The sequence below is a fragment of the Elephas maximus genome, chromosome 14 (assembly GCF_024166365.1).
Source record: "Elephas maximus indicus isolate mEleMax1 chromosome 14, mEleMax1 primary haplotype, whole genome shotgun sequence".
NCBI classification, from domain to species: Eukaryota; Metazoa; Chordata; class Mammalia; order Proboscidea; family Elephantidae; genus Elephas; species Elephas maximus.
The window spans coordinates 36,914,047-36,931,040 of record NC_064832.1 but is presented as its reverse complement, the minus strand read 5'-3'; the positions used below and the strand labels follow the sequence as shown (position 1 = coordinate 36,931,040).

The window sequence follows — 16,994 nt, the reverse complement described above, 5'->3', positions numbered from 1 at the left end:
GAAGAAGTCCAAGCTGCTCTGAAGGCATTGGTAAAAAGGCTCCAGGAAGTGATGGAATATCAATTGAGATGTTTCAACAAACAGATGCAGCGCTGGAGGTGCTCACCGGTCTATGCCAAGAAATATGAAAGACAGATTCCTGGTCAGCTGACTGGAAGAGATCCATATTTATGCCTATTCCCAAGAAAGGTGATCCAACCGAATGTGGAAATTATAGAACAATATCATTAATATCACACACAAGCAAAATTCTGCTGAAGATCATTCAAAAACGGCTGCAGCAGTATATCGACAGGGAACTGACAGAAATTCAGGCTGGATTCAGAAGAGGATGTGGAACCAGGGATATCATTGTTGATGTCAGATGGATCCTGGCTGAAAGCAGAGAATACCAGAAGGATGTTTACCCGTGTTTTATTGACTATGCAAAGGCATTCGACTGTGTGGATCATAACAAACTCTGGATAACATTGCGAAGACTGGGAATTCCAGAACACTTAATTGTGCTCATGAGGAACCTTTACATAGATCAAGAGGCAGTTGCTTGGACAGAACAAGGGGATACTGATTGCTTTAAAGTCAGGAAAGGTGTGCATCAGGGTTGGATTCTTTCACCATACCTATTTAATCTGTATGCTGAGCAAATAATACGAGAAGCTGGACTATATGAAGAAGAACAGGGCATCAGGATTGGAGGAAGACCCATTAACAACCTGCGTTATGCAGATGACACAACCTTGCTTGCTGAAAGTGAAGAGGACTTGAAGCGCTTACTAATGAAGATCAAAGACCACAGCCTTCAGTATGGATTACACCTCAACATAAAACAAAAATCCTCACAACTGGACCAATGAGCAACATCATGATAAATGGAGAAAAGATTGAAGTTGTCAAGGATTCCATTTTACTTGGATCCACAATCAACTGCCATGGAAGCAGCAGTCAGGAAATCAAAAGATGCATTGCATTGGGTAAATCTGCTGCAAAGGATCTCTTCAAAGTGTTGAAGAGCAAAGATGTCACCCTGAAGACTAAGGTGCACCTGACCCAAGCCTTGGTATTTTCAATCACATCATATGCATGTAAAGCTGGACAATGAATAAGGAAGACCAAAGAAGAGTTGACGCCTTTGAATTGTGTTGTTGGTGAAGAATATTGAATATAACGTGGACTGCCAAAAGAACGAACAAATCTGTCTTGGAAGAAGTGCAGCCAGAATGCTTCTTAGAGGCAAGGATGGTGAGACTGCTTCTTACATACTTTGGACATGTCGTCAGGAGGGATGATTCCCTGGAGAAGGACATCATGCTTGGCAGAGTACAGGGTCAGCGGAAAAGAGGAAGACCCTCAATGAGGTGGATTGACACAGTGCCTGCAACAATGAGCTCAAGAATACCAACGATTTTAAGGATGGCACATGACTGGGCAGTGTTTCATTCTGTTGTGCATAGGGTCGCTATGAGTTGGAGCCGACTCGACGGCATCTAACAACAACGATAACAGCTTTGTCATTAATGCAGCTAACTACAGCCCTATTTAATTCTTCAATTTGAAATGTCAATTATGGCTTTGTCTTTGGCTTTTGTTTCACTAAATCTATGTTTCATTCTCTTCAGATTTCACATTAGGTGGTAATGAAATAAAAAATCATGTTGGATGATAATGAAATAAGAGCTTTAAACTTTTTAGGAAATCTTACATTGAGGCTGTCTTTTGAACATCCTAACAATGCTATCGAAGAAATATGTACTATACATGAGAGTACAAGAATATATGTAGTACAGTCCATTAATAAACTCTCGTGGTGACAGTCCTTAAGGAGGACACCCATTTCATAAAATCTTTCTAGTGACTACATCACTCTGGAAAGCAATGTAGTTCACTTGTGAATTCTAGAACCGGAATAAGATGACGGCTAGTCTTCCAAATTCAATGCATGCTTTAAACTTGCTTTTTAACTTACTTTCCAAAATCTTTTCTTTTCCAAGTCCATTATTGTAGTGCTGTATTTTAGAATATTGATTTATTATATAAAGTGAAGATGAAAAACACACAGCTCTTACAGTCAGAAGACCTAGGTTCAAGTCACTGGTCTCCCACCTAATATCTTATTCAAAAACCAGTTGCCATGGAGTTGATTCCAACTCTTGATGACTCCATGTGTGTCAGAGTAGATAGAACTGTGCTCCATAGAGTTTGCAATGGCTGATTGGAAGTAGTTTGCCAGTCCTTTCTTCTGAGGCACTTCTGGGTAGACTTGAACCTCCAACCTTTGGGTTAGCAGCTAAGCACATTAACTGCACCACCCAGGGACTCCAAAGCATATAATAAAGCGTTCAATAGATTTCATCTGACTCAGCTGCCCTGTATGTTACTTTATCCCCTTCTACTCAATTTCTTTCTTTTCGGTCCTCATACCTTTCTTTTCTTCTTGCCTCCAGGTGTTATTTTGTGTCATGTAGCTTATCATCTTCCACAATAAGCAAATATTCTAAAAACTGTGAAAAATGCCTATTACACTTCCATCTACAACACACATTGGCCTTTCATAAACACATTAATGATCATCACACAATATCATCTATCTTGAATGTTTTCTCAACTCTTTATCATGCCAGTCTGCCTAGTTTAAAACCATAGGGCAGGAACTCTGTCTCATTCTATTTGTAAGTCAGAGATGGAGCACTGTTGTTCAATCAATGCCAAGAAGCAACAGTATCCCTGTGAGGTGAATAGGTGGAAATTATTATTTCTGTCTATAGCAAGGTGAAAGTAAAATGGGTACTTTGCAATGTTCAAAGCTTCCTCATATTGATTACCTCATTTGTACATCACATCAACACTGTACGAGAGCCAGACAGGGCAGTTTTACTGTCCTCCTTGTACAGATGACACAAGTGAGACTAAGAGTTTAAATGCCTTGTTCAAGGTCCCACAGCAAGTCATTGGCACAGCTAGAGTGGAGTCCAATCTGCAGGATCTCTAGCTTCAGAGCAATCGCTGTGATGAGTCTGGGAACGTGTGTGCTTTGTCAAGAAACACATATATTTAGTTATCTTTGTATCTTCAGTGGCACATAAAACCAACTCTGGCCCACACTAAGTGCTTAGTAAACAGGTGTAAAACTAACTAATATGGAATGTAATTTAATGTAATATATAAGTTCATAATTTATTGTAAAGGTGCATTGTATTATATTTTATACATATAATATATTCTAGATTAAAGTATAAATGTGTGTAATTATTACCATATAATATAGTTAATATATTGTATGATGTGATATACCAAACCAAACCTGTTGCTGTTGAGTCGATTCCGACTCATAGCGACCCTATAGTTTATGATTGATTAGTATTATGGGGATTAAATCAGTAGGACTCAAGAACTAACTACTGAATTCACGGCAAGGTCTATATTTTGCCAATTTCCTGTTTTGTTTTGTGAAATTTGTGATGCCAATTTTCACTACTACTTCCTAGTCGTATCTTCCTCACAATAAGTTGCTACTTCTGTTCAGTAACTCAGGTAAATAGGCCACTTCTCGAGTAGACCTAATGATAGGTTGCATAATAGAATAAACTGAAGATCCTAAAGACATTTAACTTTTCATTTCATTAAAAACATGTGTGATGTTTACTGCTAAAAACTTCTGAATTGTCCAGAAACCCTTGAAGCCAGATGCTGATACCGGGATATACATGGCTTACAATTCAGAGGCTGCCATTAATGTCCTGTGTTCATGCCCGATGGCATATGAGAGCTCTGAGACGTGTGTGTGTTCTATATTGAGCTTTGAAGAGTGTTCAGCACGGAAACTGGACTGTGCAACAAGAAAGCTGGAGATCAGTAAAGAGTAACGCACAGAGAGGTGTACGAGTGGCTCTGTGTTTCTTAATGGCTACTTCCTTGGATGGCACGGTTTGCACTTGACTACTAACCAATGGAACCCTGGTGGCACAGTGGTTAAGAGCTATGGCTGCTAACCAAAAGTTCAGCAGTTCAAATCCACCAGCTGCTCCTTGGAAATTCTATGGGGCAGTTCTACTCTGCTCTATAGGGTCGCCATGAGTCAATGAGTTTTTTGGTTTGCTGACCAAAAGGTAAGCAGTTTGAATCTACCCAGTGGCACTCTGGAAGAAAGGCCTGGCTAACTGCTTCCATAAAGATTACAGCTAAGAAAAGCCTGTGGAATGCATTTCTACTCTGTAAAATATAGGGTCGCCATGAGTTTGAATCTACTCAATGGCAACAGGTTTGGGTTTTATTTTTTACTTTCTTAGACATGGGAACAGTCTATGCCAGACTGAATTGGGCTGAGGGAGCTCCTCACATATTAGTTAGTGGCGAGGAGCATCCTATGATCCCCGATGATGTTGGAATCAAATGACAGTCCAGTTTCATACGTGCACTCGGTTAAGGACCAAAGCAATATTCCTTTTATGTACGCTACCGTTTTGCAGATGCATTTTAGCCTTTTAGTAACATCTGGGCAGTTTCAAAGGGTTCATCAAGGAAGTTGGTGGTTGAACTTACTAACAAGCCTGATTTCTCAGACTCAAAATCAATTCCCAAGACTACCAACCTTTTCTCAGCCACGCAGCCTCTCTTACACACATATATTGTTGTATTACAGCTAACCTCACAGTCTCAGTTCAGCTTTTCAATATCCTGAAAGAATGATAAACAAAATATCAATCAGACTATTTCTGTTGGAAAAAGAACTTATTTAAGATAAACCTTATGATAATATATTTTAATAACATTTAGAGTAGTTATAGAATTTACAACCCTGTATTCATTAATGCATCTAATATAAGCATGAGGTAGTTCAATTATCCACTTAATAAAACCACCTGAGATTTTCAGTGGTTTTCCAACCTTTCATGTCAAGCAGAGGCCTGAGGGGTATGCAGAGGAAATGAGGGGAAATGGGCCCCAACTTTCTACTCCATGGCCTTTAGTTTCTTTTATTTTATTTTGCTGAATCTTTAATTTTCATATACCAATTAGCCACGTATTAAATAACATCTCTGAACAGAGAAAAGAACTTTTAGGTACAGGTAGTCTCCGACTTACGATTTACAACAGGGGTCTGTCCTGATGACTCATAAGCTGGTTCTGACGTAAGTGGAATACCTCTTTTATTTTTTAGTTTTAATTATGATTGCCTTTTATTATCAGTATCTTTATAAGTTCAATCTTTATTTGTCTTAGGGTTGGAAACATCACACATAAATTTCTTCAAGTGATCATCTGGGAATGAAAAACCAAACCAAACCAAACCTGTTGCCATGGAGTAGATTTCAACTCATAGCGACCCTAAAGGACAGAGTAGAACCGCCCCATAGGGTTTCCAAGTAGGATTCTAACTGTTGACCTTTTGGTTAGCAGCCATAGCCCTTAACCGCTACACCATCAGTGTTTCCATTCTGAGAATGATAATATCAGCAAATCACTCGCTACAACATTGTATGTAGTACATATTACTAAGGTAAGATGTACTAAAAAAAAAAACAAAAACAAAAAGTGCGGTTCCTCCATAATGCGAGTATGTCCTAAGTCAAAGACTACCTGTATTAAATATATACCTACATATTCAATATATAAATATTAAATACCTTTTGATTACATATATATACGTATATATATACGGTGGCATAGTGGTTAAGTGCTATGGATGCTAACCAAAGGATTGGCAGTTCGAATCCACCAGGTGCTCCTTGGAAACTCTACTGGGTAGTTCTACTCTGTCCTATAGGGTCGCTATGAGTTGGAATCGACTCAACGGCACTGGGTTTTGGGTTTGGTTACTGTGGATTAAGAAAATACATGGATATATATATATGCTGTGAATCAAGAAAACTGAAACTCAGACATTCCTATTTAAAGTAAAATTAAAAAAAAAAAGTCTTTAAACAACATTACTCAGGGGGGTGGGCTTCATTTTTATTAATGTTATGTTTTTGTTGTTGTTAGGTGCCACCAAGTCGATTTCGATGCATAGTGACCCCGTGACAGAGTAGAATCGTCCAACAGGGATTTCCAGGCTGTAATCCTTACGTGAGCAGATTGCCAGGCCTTTTCTCCAGCAGAGCCACTGGGTGCGTTGGAAACACCAACCTTTCAGTTAGTAGCTGAGCACTTAACTGTTGTGCCAAATAGGAGAGAACAAGTTCAGAAGCAATGTAATGCTTGCCCTTTGGTGTTCTGTTAATTATACAGGTATGTGTCAGTTTGTAATGTTTCATACACTGTTATTTTCATTAAAATTTAAATGCACTAATAGGGGCTTTTTAAAAATGGTCGTGTCATTATTTCTCTTAAAATAACCTTGTAAAAATAACTATCCACAGGTGCATTTTTGGCGTTGTAAATCCAGATTTCCGTACATGAAGCTGTTTAAGGAAGGGCTCACCTGTGTGCTGAGTTAATTTTCAATCAAGTATTGAGCATCTGCTACATCCCAGGCATTGTGATAAAATGCACCGATCACCCCCTGCAGGGCATGTATTATTATCCTCATTTTTATAGATGACAAAGCTCTACTTCAGAAAGGTTAAGTAAGTTCCCAAGGTAAGAAAACTAATAAATGCTGAAATCTGTCCAGGAATCCAGATCTGTCTTTCTCCAAGGCCTATGCTCTTTTCAGTATATCATGTGGCCTCTCAAAATTTAAAACCATGCAAGATTTATACAGACATATGTACTTGCATACACACATCCATCCACACAGGCGGAGTGGAATTCTTTCCTTTTTAAAAATAGTCTTGGCATCCAAAAAACAATTGCGTCAGAAGGACAGGAGTATCAGTAGCGAACTTCTGACATTTTGGTATATACCTGCCTTAGTTTTAACCTTTACATAATCTTAATTAGCATTGGGCCAACCTTGATGAACCATTTTTGCTCTTAGTAAATATGATTTTTGAAGGAGATAGTTTCTCTTTTTTTTTTTTTTGCACCTCTAAGCTATTGTGTCAGCATGTATAAAAATGAATAGCAGGCTTAATAAGCCATTTATTTCTATAATGAGAGAAACTCTTATTATTCACAAGGAATAGACTGCATTTGGGGATACTGTAATAGATGGTAGAAATAACAATTGAAATTCTGCATACATTAGACCCACAGCATGTTGCAGGCCAATTAAAATTGACAACCAACTGGAGCAAACATACATGGATAAATATAGAAAGTCCAAGTTGTTGTTAGGGAAATATGTTTTTTTCCTTTTTTCCTTTACTACTTGGTATTTTTCTTCCTTCTGGATATTCCAGTTCATTTTGTTAATCTTTTTCTGCCTGGCTTCTGAATTTTAATCAAATTGAATGCCAGCAGATATAAAATTTTAATTCATAGTAGAATACCTTGGCAGTTTGATATATTTAGTGCCCTGATGTTGGGAAACTATCACTGACTAGAAATACTAGCTTTAGTAGACAATATATAATTTTCATAATTTTAAACCAAGATGAGAAAAATAGATACTGTGCTAAACATTTAAGCCATGTGTTTGCCTCTCTGTGTTAAATTGGTATTGGCAGCTGAGTAGAAGATTACAGGGTACAGCCGCTTTAACCTTGAATAGTAAATGATGCTTGCTGAATCACCCCCATGTGCCTCTACGGCCCAGGAAGCTTAAAAATATAGGTTTGATGCTAATGATGAGAAAACACAGTGGGTTAGCATCACTTAGCTTGGGGGAGAGTTAGGACTAAATATAGGGCTAATGGAGATGCTATAATTTATTTGTCTGGAGTTCTTTAAGAATGTTTGTGTAAGGCATGTCTGACTATAGAAGGTTGAGTTTGATAGAACTACACACCAGTAAACCAGTTGTGTATAGTAGAGTCATCTCCTACTCGTGGCGACCCCATGTGTGTCAGAGTAGAACTGTGCTCCATAGGGTTTCCAATGGCTGATTTTTCTGAAGTAGATAGACAGGCCCTTCTTGTGAGGCGCCTCCGAGTGGATTCGAACCTCCAAACTTCTGATTATTAGCGGAACATGTTAGCTGTGTACATCACCCAAGGAGTCCATGCAAACAGCTGGTAATCACTTACTGAGTACCTGCTATATATTTCGCATTACACTGGATGCTACGTATTATCTATTTTAATTTTTGTAAGAACCCTATTGAGTAGGCACTGTTATCACAATTACATACATAAGAAAATTGATGCTCAGATAAGTTAATTACCATACCAAAGGTCATATGATTAGACCCAGAGCTGAAACTCTGAAGCCCATACTTGCGCCCCTTCTGATTTCAGTGGCTTACCTACAGGTATTATACATTAGTTCTTTCTTACGTCAAAAGACACCATGAAGTAGTTATTCACAAACGTATTCCTTCCATTGTCGTCTAGTCAATTCCAACTCACAGGACCCTATAGGATGGGTAGAACTCCCCCACAGGGTTTCCAAGGTTGTGATTATTAAGGAAGCAGACTGCCACATCTTTCTTCTCTGGAGCGGCTGGTGGGTTTGAACCATCGACCTTTCGGTTCGCGTTTGAGCGCTTTAATCACTGCGCCGTAAGGACTCCTCCTAAAGGTATTAGAATGGTTGAAGAAATGATGTTAGAGGACAGCTAGGTATAATTCCAGTACAAAGATAGTGTAATTTAAACACAAGTGCCATTCTGTCCTGAAACTGATTTTTAACTTACACTTTTTTTGAAAGAGATGGCTTCTGTGTATGGGGGTTGAGGGAAGGAGAAGGGGAAATGCAATCATTTGAATTACAGTGTTGGCAAAGCATATTGAATATATCATGGACTGCCAGAAGAACGAACAGATCTGTCTTGGAAGAAGTACAGCCAGAATGCTCATTAGAAATGAGAATGGTGAGACCTCATCTCAGGCACTTTGGACATGTTATCAGCAGGGGCCATTTCCTAGAGAAGGACATCATGCTTGGTAAAGCAGAGGGTCAGCAAAAAAGAGGAAGACCCTCAGAGAGATGGATTGACACAGTGACTGCAATAATGGGCACAAGCATAATAACAATTGTGAGATGGAGCAGGACTGGGCAGTGTTTCGTTCTGTTGTGCATGGGGTCGCTATGAGGGAAACTCACTAACTCAAGGGCACCTAACAACAAGAACAAAGAAAAGAATCAAGTAAAATACTTTCTATTCTCAGACAGGATTAATGATCCTTAAGTACTTCTCTATTTAATAAATAGTGCCAGAGACATTCAGCGTGGGTTCCAGGAAAGGACATAATGATTAGGCTTCTTGTAAGAAATGCTTTTTTAAAACGGAGGCTGGATTTATACTATTCTTTTTTTTTTTTTTTTAAAGAACAAACAGGTTTAGGGGTAAGGGCAATGTTTCTTTGCTGAACTGACCTGTAAAAGGTAGCAAACAGTGCCATCTACTGGGCTTTATTGTTCTCTTTGTTATAGGTCTTGCAGATGATCATAACTGTCTTGTGTATATTGAATACATAAATAAGACATTCATTTCCTGTCAGGAATATTTCAAGCTATTTAAAAATTATTGAGTGGCTATGTTTTTTTTAATGAGTGCATTCTAAGCCTTGTTATTATTGGTATTAAAAGTATTCAATAAAAACAAAATAATTGCCTTCAAAGAAATCTATCTTGATGTTAAACATAAAAATCTTTCTAGAAAGAAAGTTAAATTACCCTACATGGAAGTACCCCCAAATTGAAAGAAACCTCCCCAGGTGTGTGGAATAAACCATCTCCTCTGCTGAACTGAGAGCTTTCCTTTCTAACCTCAGCCTGATCCACCGCAGAGGCTAAACTGTTTCCTGTTTACAAAGAAGAGGAAGAAAAGAGAAGCCTTATTCCTAGTGAGGTAGCCATGGCCTACACAGAATGTGCAAATGCTCATTCTATGCTCCCAACATGGTGGAAAAGAAAGTGCCATGTGTTGTCTCCAACTCTCTCCGGGAAGACTCATTGCGCTGGGTCACCCAGCTTTTTTCTACCAACCTATACTCAGTTGTGCACCAGGTGGTTCCTGATCCCCCTTCTGAAACACCCTAGCACAGTATTCCTCAAATTGGGATCCTCAGATTACCAGCACGAGTATCACCTGGGGAGCTTGTTACAGCTACAGGCTCCTGGCCTGAACCCAAGCCATGCTGTTTCACCAGCTTCTGGTCTGACGCCCAGGAGTCCACGTGTCACAGGTTATCCTCCAGAATGTTGAAGTTTGACAACCACTACTCTAGAACTCTGGGATTCTTTCCTCGTGGCCTCCGTGGTGCCTAAGATCAGACCGGGTGCGCCCACGATGATCATTTGTGGCTTTTCCTGTGAGGACTGTTCTAGAGCGTTGGGACCACCTGTGGCGCTTAAAAAACTGTAGATTCCTGGGTTCCATTCTAGTGATTATGATTCATTTGGTAGCTCTCCAGGCCACACCAAAGTACAGCCTGTCTTGGCAAGCTGCTACCCTAGGGAAACTCGAGGACCACCCCTACAAAGACAGTTCTCAGGGAAGCTGGGAAGCAGACAGCATGTCCTGACTGTCTCCCACTGCCTTTTGAGTACCCCCTCCTTCCTCTTGACACGCTGCCTCTCCATGTGGGCCCCACCTCTCCCTTTTACTCCCCATTCCCTGTTTCCTTCCATTTATCCCCTTCTTGATGAGGCTTGTTGATGGCAACAAATCTCTTCCCAGAACATGAGCTTTTAATGAGCTTAGGGTGCCCACAGGATAAAAAAAATACTATTTTGTTATGTATTGTAATATCAGTGAACCATTTAATCTATATCCACCTATGTTCCCAGACTTGGTGCACACCTCCCTCCATTAGATAAAACATCAATTGCTTTGACCTGGTAAAGACATCCAGGTTGTCACGGTGAAGGGCGTATGTGGCTGGACAAGAAAGCTTTGTGAACAGTGTGGCAGTTTGGAAAGATGTTTGGCTATCCAGCCTTCTGTGGAAGTTCATTTGTGTGGGGTGGGTTTTTGGTATCTGGTCACCCATCCTGGTGATGTTGGTACACGCCACAAAAGCAGTAAAGCCTCCTGAGCTTATGCAGCCAGACCTGTCTACGACTTCACTGCCTGACAGCAATGACTCCAGGAAGAGACACCCCCAGGAGCAAGAACACCCTCCTTTCTACATAACTACAGCAAATTCAGCAGTCAAAAACCCAGCTCTGGTCCAAGCCCTCCATGTAGCCTTCCTAGGCCAGCTCTGTGCAGAGAGATCTCTTCTTCCTCTAAAACCACAGCCCTTACAGCCTGACCCACTGCATGACAACTAGTATCAGAGTATTTTGAAGTAGGTTTTTAGTTGTGTTAAAGAAGAAGAATGTAAATAAGGTTGATGTGAAAGTAAAAATTTAGAATGATACGTAACATGAGTATCCTGACTTATTTTAGCATTGTCTTTCCAACTCATTGGAAATCAGCTCATTGAAGGCTAGGACCATGTCTTATGTTTCTTTATATCTTCCATAGCAGATACAGAGCAAGTACTGAAATAAATGCTGGCTCATTTGATATAATTTTTTTTCTCCCATCCCTTTTCTCAGGAATACAACATAAGTAGCAGTTTATTGGAGTGCTCAAAATCTCCTTTAATGCAGGATTTATTGAGTATGCTGCAGGTTGGCAATTACAAAGTCAAAGAGTAGGGTATGCCTTAGGTTAAAAGAAGCCCTAGACATCATTGTTTCATCATTCAGTCCCAGCCCTTCCCAGACTAAGTCTTTCTTTAGTTGGTGATCTCAGAAGTCTACCTCTCTTGCTGAATTCTGTCAGGCTCTCACTGGTTCTCCATGCCTTTTCCCTTTATACAGACTGCACCTTAGGCAGGCCCATTCGTTTCTGAACGTAATTTCTGTCCTGTTCCCAAGAGTCTTCGATAGCCTGGGACACATCCTCATCTAAATTCACTGCCGGTGTCTTTTTTCCAATGGATCTCAATTCTAGATGCAGACTGGAAATATCTGGAAGACCTTGTAAAATGCTGATGCCCAGGCTTCCTAAGCAAATCTGATTTCATTACTTTCAATAGGGGCAAGGTGTCAGTGTTTTTTAAAGCCTCTCAGACAATTCTAAGGTGCGGAATTGACAACACAGTACTTTTCTGTTTTGTATTGGGCTCACCTGTTGTTGTCATTGTTAGGTACCGTCAAGTTTCTGACTCATAGGGACCCCGTGTGGCAGAGTAGAACTGCCCCATAGAGTTTTCTAGGCCATCATCTTTATGGGAGCAGGTTGCCAGGTCTTTTCTCCCATGAAGCCACTGAGTGAGTTCAAACCACCACATTTTGAGTTAGCGGTTGAGGGCTTAACCATTGCACTACCAGGGATCACTTAGCATATCCTATTTTTCCTTTCTCCTCAAATTTAGGTCAAAATCCCTGGGTTAAGATTTAACTATGAAAAACTAATATATGCAGGTATAGATATTTAAAAAAATAAGCAGTGACATGGTCTAAAATAAATCCAAATATAATTATACAAATACAATAAAAAACAAACTCATTGCCGTCAAGTTGATTCTGACTCACAGCAACCCTATAGGACAAAGTAGAACTGCCCCATAGGGTTTCCAAGGAGTGGCTGCTAGATTTGAACTGCAGACCTTTTGGTTAGCAGCCAAACACTTAACTATTTTGCCACCAGGGCTCCAGAAATACAATAGAGAGGTGTTATACTCTGCCCTACTTCCATTACCTGAAAGAGATAAACTAGAATCCTCAGATTTTAGAGATTTCAAGGCTAGGGATTCCCCAAATCATTTTAAGGACTGCTTAGTTATTATATGCACTATTATTAATTGGTATGAAACTGAAAGCTCTGCTTGTACAAGACCTCGAGAATCTTCACCGATGTTTCTCTCTCTAAACGTTTTTTGAAACTTTAATGCTGGAGAAACTAAGGAATCAAGAGATGTGACTTGCTTTGAGGACAGGATTGCCTTGAAAAGAATTTAACAAAATGAAAACCACTTGCCATTCAGTCAGTTCTAACGGATATAGATCCCACGTGTGTCAGAATAGAACTGTGCTCCATACGGTTTTCAATGGCTGACATTTTTGGAAGTAGAGCACCAGGCCTTTCTTCTCAGGTGCCTCTGTGTGGACTTGAACTTCCAACCTTTAGGTTAGCAGTTGAGTGTGTTACCTTTTGCACCATTTAGACACAGGACTACCACTCAAATGTGCTGCCCAGTATATTGCCAGTAATTCTCTCTAACTGGCTTTAACTGCCCACTCAGTACACGATTTCCAGGATTTTAGATGTTAATTACTGTTGAGCACAATAGCATGGGACATTTCTCAGCCCATCACTGTGTTCTGCATAGCACATCAGGTGTCTGGGGGCTGTGGAAATGGCTAATAAATGTATGTGTGTAATAGGTTTAGCTAAAATAAAATCATTCACATCAGGACACAATGCCCTCCTCCATCCATTCAAAATTGTTTATTTATCGGGTCCCTAAAATTTCTGTCAGTAATCAATGGAAATGATGATGGCATGTACATCTATTTTATCAGGAAAAATTAGCTAATCTGAAATACGTAATTAGTTTATGAAATGTGTGTTTTTTTTTTTCTTCCTTTGAGCCCATTCAAAGAATGAGAGTTTTCATCTGCCAATTTCTCTGAATAGACATTTATGGGTGTAAAGGGAACTTTGAGGACCATCGTAAAAGATCCTGTAACCAGTTGAGGAAGGCGCCTTAGCAGAGTAGTAGTGATCTGAAATTGCTCTGAAACCATGTCGTCTTCCTAAAAACATATTCTGGGCTGTTTGTTTAAATTTCTATAAACGTTAATAGATTTGCTTGGATTTGGATTTTGTTACCTTTCTAAAGATTTATAGAGATGTAATTGAAAAAGCAAAAAAATTGACAAGTCAGAAAGCTACAGTGAGAGGTAAAATACCCAGATGTGTGATTCTTGAGAGACCCCCAACCATGTTGTCTTCTTTGTAATTTGCAGACCCATTATGTAGGTTCATTTTCTTTGTTCTCTTTTTCCCCATAATTAAACATGTCAAATTTGACTTAGCAGCATTTAATAGCTCTGAAAAGATGAAGTAGAACCCAGTGACACAGTAGGATCACATACTTTTAAGTATGAAATTTTGTTCTTTTAGAACTGTTATTAATGTTGAGGAAATACCCAGGTAACAGGTTTTGTTTTTTGTTTTTTTTTCCCCCTAACACAGAGTAAAGTGCTTTCCTGCAAACTATCTCGCAAATTAACAGAGCGGATCAATGGAATAGGAAATTGTCAAAATATGACGGATGGTCCCCTGCTGCCAAGCAAGGACGAGGTAAAATCTAGAAAGCAGATGGGGAACAGAAGCCAACTTTCTGACAATTAGCAATTGGCAATGACTTGAGAATTTCAACCTACTGATCAATTGACAGAAGAGAAGAGGGTAAGGGCAAGAGTGAGGAGAGGAGGGGAAGAAATCTTTCTCCGTATTGCATTAGAAACCAGAGGTACTCTCTTGTGGATATCATAACTGGTAAGAGCGTAAATCATCTCTTTAGCCTCCTGTGGTATAATGACAATTGACTGATCATCCTCTACAACTATTCCAAGGAAGTTCATTGTTATAGGCAAAAATTTATTTGCCTACATTTATAGATGATTAAGGCCATATGTTGCATAATTCTAGGGGACAACATCCACATAGGTGACTTGCTTTTTTTAGCAGACATGACACTCAAACCACAAACTTAACTATGCAAGAAATACCCATTTATTTTCCGTAATTTAATTTATGTCTCTGGGCTTCCCATTATTACTGCTTAGAGGAAAATTTCACCTCTGCCTTTCTTGGAAGTCGCCTCCCTCCCCCTGCAAATGTGTCATTATGCTGGAATTTTGCACCACTAAGCGGATGCCAGAGAGAAGCCAGATCTGAGCCGTCTGCCTATTGAAGGGAAAGAGTCCCAGCAGAAAGACTGGATGCACCACCAATAAAAGTTTGCTAGCATGTAATATTAATGATATTGTTTGATAATTTCTGCATCCTGTGGGATCACCTTTCCTTGGAATGGGCACGAATATAAATCTCTTCCAGTCAGTTGGCCAGGTATGGCAGAAGGTGTCTTCCAAATTTCTTGGCATAGATGAGTGAGTGCTTCCTGTGTTGCATCCATTTGTTGAAACATCTCAATTGGTATTCTGTCAATTCCCCAGGAGCCTTGTTTTTTGCTAATGCCTTTAGTGCAGCTTGACCTTCTTTCTTTAGTACCAGCAGTCCTTGATCATATGCTACTAATACCAGTCCATTTCAGCTCACTAATACCTACAAAGTCAATCTTCAAGCGTTCCATTTCGTTGTTCACAACTTCCATTTTTGTAATTCATATTTTATAATTGTACGTTCTGATTACTAATGGATGTTTGCAGCTATTACTTCTCATTGAGTCATGCCACATCAGCAAATGAAGATCCCGAAAGCTCTACTCCATCCACGTCATTGAGGTCGACTTCACTTTGAGGAGACAGCTCTTCCTCAGTTGTATTTTGAGTACCTTCCAACCTGAGGGGCTCATCTTACAGCACTATATCAGACAATGTTCTATTGCTATCCAAAAAGTTTTCATTTGCTAATTTCATAAGTAGGTTTCCAGGCCTTTATTCCTAGTCCTGGAAGCTCCATTGAAACCTATCCACCATGGGTGATCCTGCTGGTATTTGAAATACTGGTAGCACATAGCAACACTCAAGACACCACAGTACAACAAACTGACAGATGGGTGGTGGATCAGTAAGGCTGGGAAGGGGAGGTACTATACTACCTTACTTTCTGTACCAGCTGGCTATCTGCTTGAATATAGAAAAAGATGGAAAATTAGGTGAGGAAAAAAAAATATGTATAAGAAGTTATCCAGTTCTATCCATGCTCATTCCTAATAAACCTTAGTAATTATTGATTGGATTAAAATTTTAAAAATTACATCATTCAGTGATTGGATTTTGCTATTGAATGCAGTAGATAAACCAACCTAAAGTAATTACAGCATATTTTATACATTAATGTGCTTGCTTCTTCTCCTATGCTGTCTTCGGACTTGTAAGGACATGTGGACTTGTATGGACTTTGTAAGAGAGGCAGCAGAGTGTGGTGGTTGAGGATACCTAGATCCAAATCCTGGCTGAGACATTACTAGCTATGTTACCATGCTCCATAACCCTTCTGTACCTCAGTTTCCCCATATATGAAACGGGAATGGTGATAATAACAGTATCTTCCTTGTAGGGAGGTTATGAGGCTAGAGTTAATGTGAACATAGAGTTAATGTTTATAAAACACCTAGACAAGTGTATAAGACATAAAAACAAATAAATAAACCAAAGCTAGTTGCAGTCTAGCCAGTTCTGACTCATGGTGACCCCATGTGTATTAGAATAGAACTGTACACCATAGGGTTTTCAATGGCTGACTTTTCGCAAGTAGATCGCCTGGCTTCGGCTTCTTCCAAGGCACCCCTGGGTGAACTCAACCCTCCAACCTTTCATTTAGCAGCTGAGCGTGTTAAACCGTTTGTACCACCCAGGGACTCCATGAAACATATTAAGTGCAAAAGAAGTGTTTGCTGATGATAATTTGCATGTTCTCTTACATTCTAGAATCGACAAGGGGCAATAAATTTACTACACAGGTAGCATTTTTTAGCTAGACAAAGTCTTCCTTGAGCTCCCCAGACTCAATTCTCTCTCTCTTGTTCCCTGTATTGCTTCTTCAGAGGACTTAACCAAATTTACAAATGAATAATTAAACTTGTAGTTACTTATGTAACACCTGCCCTCGCTGTTCCATTGTAAGCTCAGTAACTGCAGGAACCACGTTTATCTTTCACTTTGGGTCCCAGGAGCTTGCACAGAGTGGCTTCTCCATAGGCATTTTTGTTAAATAAATAAATGACTCTGTCTACATGCTCATTACGGAAAGAGGTGTGGGCCAGGGAAAGGCCAAGTAGGCAGCTGAGGCCAGACTACCCCAGCTAGCTGCTTTGTGTGAA

The 16,994-nt window shown here is 39.7% G+C and overlaps 1 protein-coding gene across 3 annotated transcripts in view; it reads right to left on the bottom strand.

Moving 5' to 3' along the window:
• Window positions 1-1,760: 1,760 nt before the first annotated feature.
• Window positions 1,761-16,994, bottom strand: part of CCDC122 (coiled-coil domain containing 122) — a 131,986-nt gene continuing 116,752 nt past the window's right edge. Inside the window, exons 5-7 of one of the 3 annotated variants that reach the window (XR_007513048.1) lie at window positions 8,285-8,553; window positions 4,586-4,671; window positions 1,761-2,498 (exon numbers count right to left, since the gene is read on the bottom strand). Coding sequence is in view for 1 of the 3 variants with exons in the window: in XM_049852952.1 (XP_049708909.1) it covers window positions 8,527-8,553 (27 nt within the window). In the remaining 2 variants the exon portion in view is untranslated. Of the gene's footprint in view, window positions 2,499-3,197; window positions 4,672-7,376; window positions 8,554-16,994 lie in introns of those variants that run through there. The other 2 variants (XR_007513047.1, XM_049852952.1) reach the window with 2 other exon arrangements.